At 40.8% G+C, this 8,881-nt stretch overlaps 1 protein-coding gene across 1 annotated transcript; it reads right to left on the reverse strand.

Annotated features, from left to right (window-relative positions):
* Positions 1–2,060: 2,060 nt before the first annotated feature.
* Positions 2,061–8,602, reverse strand: krr1 (KRR1 small subunit processome component homolog). The gene is made up of 10 exons (XM_053688038.1): positions 8,492–8,602; positions 7,672–7,844; positions 5,615–5,749; positions 5,236–5,361; positions 4,956–5,039; positions 4,448–4,504; positions 4,187–4,357; positions 2,954–3,031; positions 2,484–2,580; positions 2,061–2,294 (listed from the first exon to the last, which is right to left on the reverse strand). The coding sequence occupies exons 1-10, from the start codon at positions 8,562–8,564 to the stop codon at positions 2,152–2,154; spliced, it is 1,137 nt and encodes a 378-aa protein (XP_053544013.1). The 5' UTR covers positions 8,565–8,602; the 3' UTR covers positions 2,061–2,151.
* Between the last annotated feature and the right edge of the window lie 279 nt (positions 8,603–8,881).

Consider the following 8,881-nt stretch of genomic DNA (forward strand, 5'->3'; position numbering starts at 1 on the left):
GTTATTGTGTGTTTACTCCTTAATATTATCTTAATAATAACAGATTTATTTCATGCCTCCTAACCACCAGGAGGCAGTAAGAATCCCCAGAATACCTTCAAGTGCACACACATACCAAACCTTCAACAAAGCCTCGTAGTGATGGTTGTAGTTTGGTTGTAGTTGTAATGGAGAACCTATGGTGTAGAATCCCCTCGTTTTTCGGCGAGTCCCCAGATGCTCAGATATCATCCTCTCATCCCAGCATATATCAAGCACCAGGGTGGAGATGGAGTGGTGTCTGCACTGAGATCTGGAGAGGTTTGAGAAGACACTGCGAGATCTTCAGCACTGCCACATCACCCGTGACAGCAGCAGAGTTCATCTCAATTTTATGAAGGTCCAGCCACATGAAACGTTTACGGCATTGGGCAGACGTGCTTATCCAGAGCGACTAACATTTCTGTCGTTTGTACAGCTGAATGTTAAGGACTTTGCTCAAGGGCCCAGCAGTGGCAGCTTGGTGGTGCTGGGATTAGAACTCAAGACCTTCTGATCCAACGTATTAACCACTGATCCACCACTTCCTCCTGGATCAGTAACTGACATGAGTGAATGGTGATAAATGTTTATGTTTACTGAGGAGTCATCATCTGAACAACAAATTCAGCATCAACAAACACAACAGTTCATGATTTGAGATACGACATGGTTTATCGTCAGCTCCAATCAGTAAGGGTCAGTAACTGTGTTCCCAATCTGAGGCAGAACTTCTCTTAACTCCTGACTGCTGAATACGTTTAAAACCAGACCAGTATAAACCGTCAGAGTTCTGAGGAAATCACGTTAAATTATTTACACAGCAGTTTCAAATATAAATTATTATTTACACATCAGTTGCCTGTACCGATTTATAATTATCACGTGGATTCTTTTCAGGGGTTGTCTTTTAAATCGATCCACCTTACTGCATAATTACACCCCAATAATACCCTTAAAATACCCCTACAACCCCTAATAATACCCCTAATAATACCCCTAATAATACCCTACAACCCCTAATAATACCCCTAATAATACCCAACAACAGCTAATAATACCCCTAATAATACCCTACAACCCCTAATAATACCCCTAATAATACCCTACAACCCCTAATAATACCCTACAACAGCTAATAATACCCCTAATAATACCCTACAACCCCTAATAATACCCCTAATAATACCCAACAACAGCTAATAATACCCCTAATAATACCCTACAACCCCTAATAATACCCCTAATAATACCCAACAACAGCTAATAATACCCCTAATAATACCCAACAACAGCTAATAATACCCCTAATAATACCCTACAACCCCTAATAATACCCCTAATAATACCCTACAACCCCTAATAATACCCTACAACAGCTAATAATACCCCTAATAATAACATACAACAGCTAATACCCCTAATAATACCCTACAACCCCTAATAATACCCCTAATAATACCCTACAATCCCTAATAATACCCTACAACAGCTAATAATACCCCTAATAATACCCTACAATCCCTAATAATACCCCTAATAATACCCAACAGCTAATAATACCCCTAATAATACCCCAATAATACCCTACAACCCCTAATAATACCGTACAACCCCTAATAATACCCAACAGCTAATAATACCCCTAATAATACCCTACAACCCCTAATAATACCCCTAATAATACCCTACAACCCCTAATAATACCCCTAATAATACCCTACAACAGCTAATACCCCTAATAATACCCTACAACCCCTAATAATACCCCTAATAATACCCAACAACCCCTAATAATACCCCTAATAATACCATACAACAGCTAATAATACCCCTAATAATACCCTACAACCCCTAATAATACCCTACAACCCCTAATACCCCTAATAATACCCTACAACAGCTAATAATACCCCTAATAATACCCTACAACAGCTAATAATACCCCTAATAATACCACCATAAAATCCTTAATAATATCCTAATACATTTAATCAGATTAAAGGTTGCTCCACAGTATAATCACACTTTCACTGCTTCAATCTCATTTTCATCTTTATTCCTAATCCTTTATAACAAAATACACACACCCACACTCACACACACACACACAGGGTCCACGGAGAAATGTCATTAGCTTGTACTCTTCGTGTTCTTGCTGTGGCCTGTAGGAGGCACTGTGCTGGTCTTCGCGGGAGGAGCTCCCAGTTTCTTATTCTTGGCTTTCTTCACTTTCTCTTTAATGGCCTCGATGTCCAGTTTGTCTTTTACAGGAGCTGCATGGAACAAAAAGATGTTAGTGCCACTTCCTCATGCTAAGGACACACTGCTTCCCCAACACCGTGTTCAAAGAAAGATGAGAAAAAGAAAGAAAAAAGAAATTACAGAAAGAAATATAACAAAGAAAAAAAATGAAGGAAGAATTACAGAAAGATAAACAGAAATAAATATCTTTAACTGTTTACCTTTGTTGGTCTTTTTGATGATTTTTTTCTCTTTCGGAGGAATGAAGGCTTTCTTTCTCTCTTCCTGTTTTCTGCTCAGAGCCTCAGCCTGTTTCACCTTCACACAGTTAACCACACTGTTAAACCACGCCCAGTTTACCTACACTGATGTGCGTGTAAATGGCGCACTTGTAAATGGCGCACTTACACTGTGTCTCATTCACCCATTCACACACACACACACACACACACACACACTCACACACACACCAATGGTAGCAGAGCTGCCATGCAAGGTGCTAACATGCCATCAGGAGCAACATGGGGTTTAGTGTCTTACTCAAGGACACTTCGGCACGTGGAGTCATGTGGGCTGGGAATCGAACCGCCAACCCTACCATTAGTGGACAACCCGCTCTACCACCTGAGCCACAGCCATCCCGTGTTTGTGTGTGTGTGTGTGTGTGTGTGTGTGTGTGTGTGTGTTTTACCTTGATCTCAGTCATCTTCTTCCTCCTCTTCTCTCTTTCACGCAAGAAAAATTCTCCACTAGCGAGTTCTCTGTCCACCTGAACACATGTAAACAATTACAGACATCACACCAACATCGCTTATAAAAATAGATTTATTTATGTATTTATCTATCAGCACAATAACAGAGCAAACAGGACATCGTCAGTTTAAATTCTTCAGCACAGATATGAAGTAAACAGACCAGCCAGCAGGATGCTGTTAATTAGTGTGATCAGTAGCTGTTACAGCACCCTCCATTAATATTGGGACCCTTGGTAAATATGAGTAAAGAAGGCTGTGAAAAATTGTTTATCATTTAACCTTTTGATCTACTGTTCAAAAAATTCACAAAAATACTCTGCTCTCATGGATTTTAAACAATTACAAACACAACACAGGTTTATCAAAAAAATATCTTTGTTAAATGTAGGTGTGCAACAATTATTGGCAGCGCTATGAATGCTATGAATTCATGTGAGAAAAATATATCTGAAGTATATTCCCATTGATATTTAAAAATTTTTAGTACACCTGGGTGACTAGGAACAGGAAATTGCTCAGCCATGACTTCCTGTTTCACAGGGATATAAATATGAGGTAACACACAGGCCAAAAGCATCTACTCTCATAAAAAATAAAAAAAACTCGAGCGTCTTCAGTTTGCCAGACACTACATTTACATCCATTCATTTAGCAGACGCTTTTATCCAAAGCAACTTACACACGAGAAAATACAAGCAAAACACTACTGGAGCTTGTGAGTGTGTGAGAGTGTGTGTACCTTGCTCTCAGGTTGAGGTGGAGGGAAGTGTGTGTGTGTGTGTGTGTGTGTGTGTGTGTGTGTGTGTGTGTGTGTATCTCGCTCTCCGGTTGAGGTGGAGGGAAGGGTGTGTGTGTGTGTGTGTGTGTGTGTGTGTGTGTGTGTGTGTATCTTGCTCTCCGGTTGAGGTGGAGGGAAGTGTGTGTGTGTGTGTGTGTGTGTGTGTGTATCTTGCTCTCAGGTTCAGGTGGAGGGAAGTGTGTGTGTGTGTGTGTGTGTGTGTGTGTATCTTGCTCTCAGGTTGAGGTGGAGGGAAGTGTGTGTGTGTGTGTGTGTGTGTGTGTGTGTGTGTGTGTGTGTGTGTGTGTGTATCTTGCTCTCAGGTTGAGGTGGAGGGAAGGGGGTGTGTGTGTGTGTGTGTGTGTGTGTGTGTGTGTGTGAGTGTGTGTACCTTGCTCTCAGGTTGAGGTGGAGGGAAGGGTGTGTACTCCTTCTTGATCTTCTTCTTGGTTGGTTGTTGTCGTTTGCTGGCATGTTTGTGTTTGAAGTTGGGGAGGAAGCGCTCCCAGCTCTGAGTCCGGAGTTCCGGGTCACTCGCTAACTCGCGCTTTATCATCAACGTCTGCAACATCGGGGGGAACAGTGGGGTGTGCTCATGTTTAACAATGTGTGTGTTAGCAACATGTTCATGTTCATACACAATTCAGTTTACCTTTATGTTGTAGATAGGGTGAATGTTCTTCATAGTGTCCAACACCACCTTACGCACCTAAACACACACACACACACACACACACACACACAGACTTCTATTTAATCCTTAAGATTAATGTCAATTTTGCTAATAATTTCCTGACTTCTCACCATGCTCTTATTTAATAAACATATACTTTTTAAGTACTTAATGTTTATTTAATTAAAGATAATAAAGGGACAGAGCAGGTGTTCTGTTAATTCAGTAGAGCTGTTTATTTAGGTGCAGTTTGTTTACAGAAGCAGAACAAATGTGTTCTTGGAAGCGTTTGCTTTAATGGAAAGTGAACGAGTATGCGAGGAGTCATCAAAATTTTTTTAATGTTTTTAATATTTACAGTATGAAGTACTTTATTTCATAAACCCTATTATTGCCCAAATGCCCTCATAAACCACATCGCTAACCTGGCGTCCTCATAAACCACAATTGTGTGTGAGAGTGTGTGTGCAAGAGCGTGTGTTCATACCTCCTTTAGGCCATTGTAAGGTCCGAGAGAGGACACGGTGTTCCCCTGCACCATCACGTAACAGTTTGTAAGCAACTCCAGAGCCTAAACACACACACATACACATAAACACACACACGCAGAGAGAGAGAATTTGGTAAAGGTTATTTCAGTGGAGAAGGAAAAGTTGACTAAGCTGGGAGAGCTGATTGAAGGAGAAAGAATCACCTGTAAAGAGATGATTTATTGTTAAACAGGACTTTAAACATTTATAGAAGGTGAGTCACAGCGATGTTCTGACCTTCAGCGTGGATCCTTTGGGTCCGATGAGTCTCTGTCTGCGTTTAACGAAGCGTTCTCTGTTCCGCACTACTGACCCGATCTTTATAATATCACACGCCATGTCGTCCTGCAGGATCCGCACCGCCTTAAAGTGACAACATACATGTTATACACAGCTACTATATATATATATATATATATATATATATATATATATATATATATATATATATATATATATATTATATACACCCATACATACACACACACACACACACTTTATATATCATTTTCATTTAGGAATATAAAGATAAATATGATCTAACACCTGTTTATGTGCTAATATTTAATAAAAAAATAATACTGATGTAAATATAAAGAAGAACATATTAGGGTACTTGTTCGAAGGGCACACTTCGGGCCAGCAGTTTGATGAGGTCTCGGGCTCGGAGGATGGCATACGGGTCGAAGGTTTTCTTTGTAGTGGTAACTGTGATGCTCCCCTCAATTAGATCCAAAGTGGCGTTGATGAACTGCAACACAGGGATAATTCAATAATAATAATAATAATAATAATAATAATAATAATAATAATAATAATAGCACTCAGACAGACAGACAGGTACATACAATGTCACTAAGGGCTCTCTGCATTAGAGGCCAGCACTAAGACAGACAGACAGACACACACGATGTCACTGAGGGCTCTCTGCACTAGAGGCCAGCACTCAGACAGACAGACAGACAGACAGGTACAGTGAGGGAAAAAAGTATTTGATCCCCTGCTGATTTTGTACGTTTGCCCACTGACAAAGAAATGATCAGTCTATAATTTTAATGGTAGATTTATTTGAACAGTGAGAGACAGAATAACAACAAAACAATCCAGAAAAACGCATGTCAAAAATGTTATAAATTAATTTGCATTTTAATGAGGGAAAAAAGTATTTGACCCCTCTGCAAAACATGACTTAGTACTTGGTTTAAAAACCCTTGTTGGCAATCACAGAGGTCAGACGTTTCTTGTAGTTGGCCACCAGGTTTGCACACATCTCAGGAGTGATTTTGTCCCGCTCCTCTTTGCAGATCTTCTCCAAGTCATTAAGGTTTCGAGGCTGACGTTTGGCAACTCGAACCTTCAGCTCCCTCCACAGATTTTCTATGGGATTAAGGTCTGGAGACTGGCTAGGCCACTCCAGGACCTTAATGTGCTTCTTCTTGAGCCACTCCTTTGTTGCCTTGGCCGTGTGTTTTGGGTCATTGTCATGCTGGAATACCCATCCACGACCCATTTTCAATGCCCTGGCTGAGGGAAGGAGGTTCTCACCCAAGATTTGTCGGTACATGGCCCCGTCCATCGTCCCTTTGATGCGGTGAAGTTGTCCTGTCCCCTTAGCAGAAAAAAAACCCCAAAGCATAATGTTTCCACCTCCATGTTTGACGGTGGGGATGGTGTTCCAGGGGTCATAGGCAGCATTCCTCCTCCTCCAAACACGGCGAGTTGAGTTGACGCCAAAGAGCTCCATTTTGGTCTCATCTGACCTCAACACTTTCACCCAGTTGTCCTCTGAATCATTCAGATGTTCATTGGCAGACTTCAGACGGGCATGTATATGTGCTTTCTTGAGCAGCGGACCTTGCGGGCACTGCAGGATTTCAGTCCTTCACGGCGTAGTGTGTTACCAATTGTTTTCTTGGTGACTATGGTCCCAGCTGCCTTGAGATCATTGACAAGATCCTCCTGTGTAGTTCTGGGCTGATTCCTCACTGTTCTCATGATCACTGCAACTCCACGAGGTGAGATCTTGCGTGGAGCCCCAGGCCGAGGGAGATTGACAGTTCTTTTGTGCTTCTTCCATTTGCGAATAATCGCACCAACTGTTGTCCCCTTCTCACCAAGCTGCTTGGCAATGGTCTTGTAGCCCATTCCAGACTTGTGTAGGTCTACAATCCTGTCCCTGACATCCTTGGAGAGCTCTTTGGTCTTGGCCATGGTGGAGAGTTTGGAATCTGATTGATTGAGTGCTTCTGTGGACAGGTTCTTTTATACAGGTAACAAGCTGAGATTAGGAGCACTCCCTTTAAGAGTGTGCTCCTAATCTCAGCTCCTTACCTGTATAACAGACACCTGGGAGCCAGAAATCTTTCTGATTGAGAGGGGGTCAAATACTTTTTTGCCTCATTAAAATGCAAATTAATTTATAAAATTTTTGACGTGCGTTTTTCTGGATTTTTTTGTTGTTATTCTGTCTCTCACTGTTCAAATAAATCTACCATTAAAATTATAGACTGATCATTTCTTTGTCAGTGGGCAAACGTACAAAATCAGCAGGGGATCAAATACTTTTTTCCCTCACTGTACATACGATGTCATTGAGGGCTCTCTGCACTAGAGGCCAGCACTCAGACAGACAGACAGACAGACAGACAGACAGACAGACAGACAGGTACATACGATGTCATTGAGGGCTCTTTGCACTAGAGGCCAGCACTCTCTCAGGTAGCTCTCTCTGTATTTGGGGAACAGGGTAGCGAAGCTGCTCTCCTCCAGCAGGCCACGTGGGTTATCCTCCCTCATAAATTTAGGCTCCACCCACCCCTCTGGCACCGTCAGCAAATCACTGTCATCTAATTAACATATTAAACATGTCAGATAATCAATAATGTTATAAAAATACATCAATACATGTAAATGGTGATGACCTCATCAGCAAATCAGTATCATCTAATTAGCGTTATAAAAATAGATTAGTAAGTCTACACAGAGGCTCCGCCCATCCATCAACACCTCCAACCTATCACCATCATATAATTTACGTTTTTAAAAAAAAAAAAAACACACACACAATAAACAGAGGCTCTGTGTACTGATTTACAACCATAACAAAAAATAAAAAATACACAAACACAAATATTCTATGAAAATACAATATTATAACAACAATAATAATAATAATAATACATTTTCTGCATTCCCATTAGATTTTTTGATGCTTCAGCAGTTTTACAGTAAAGTTTAATGAAATCATGCTCACGAGTGAGTGTGTATGTGTGTGAGAGAGAAAGTGTGTGAGTGAGTGAGAAAGTGAGTGAGTGAGTGAGTGAGAGAGAGAGAGAGAGAGAGAGAGAGAGAGAGAGAAAGTGAGTGAGAGAGAGAGAGAGAGTGAGGGCGCGTTGGGGATTTTATCACTATAATAAATGCGAATTTAATCACACACGCGCGCGCACACATCTATATTATATTTATAAAATATAAGAATTAAGTTTATTTGTACCTTGCTTGTTGTTATTTTCCCTCTTTTTCTCAGCCTGCGTTTCACTCACGTCTCCTCTCGTGGAAGCCGCCATTGTTGATTTTAAAGCCGGATGTGACGCCACATAAACGTAATATTTGCGACGGAAGTCCACAATTCTATAATTTGCTTCGATTTGAAGAGCATTTAAGAAAAAATAATGTTATTATTGTGTATCGTATCGCTGAATTTCGCGTGTTTTTTGTTTCAGACCCGTTTATTTCATTTTGTTGTGAAGAGTGACTGATTCTCAATCACAATCGCGACTTTAAAAATTACACAGTACACATCCCATAATGCTCTGAGGCTAGCGCCTCTGTAAACACTAAACTCTACCAGGGAAACATTTACAATTCAATTATTATTCAAAAT

This window comes from Ictalurus punctatus, chromosome 19 (genome assembly GCF_001660625.3).
Source record: "Ictalurus punctatus breed USDA103 chromosome 19, Coco_2.0, whole genome shotgun sequence".
Lineage (NCBI taxonomy): Eukaryota > Metazoa > Chordata > Actinopteri > Siluriformes > Ictaluridae > Ictalurus > Ictalurus punctatus.

Excerpts from the sequence above, each read along its gene's own strand:
- krr1 (XM_053688038.1), bottom strand. The coding sequence starts at position 8,564 with ATGGCGGCTTCCACGAGAGGAGACGTGAGTGAAACGCAGGCTGAGAAA. Across the intron at positions 5,750-7,671 it reads AAAGAGCCCTCAATGACATC|TTCATCAACGCCACTTTGGA; the intron begins GTATGTACCTGT and ends CCTGTGTTGCAG. Across the intron at positions 5,362-5,614 it reads GAAGTGTGCCCTTCGAACAA|GCGGTGCGGATCCTGCAGGA; the intron begins GTACCCTAATAT and ends TGTCACTTTAAG.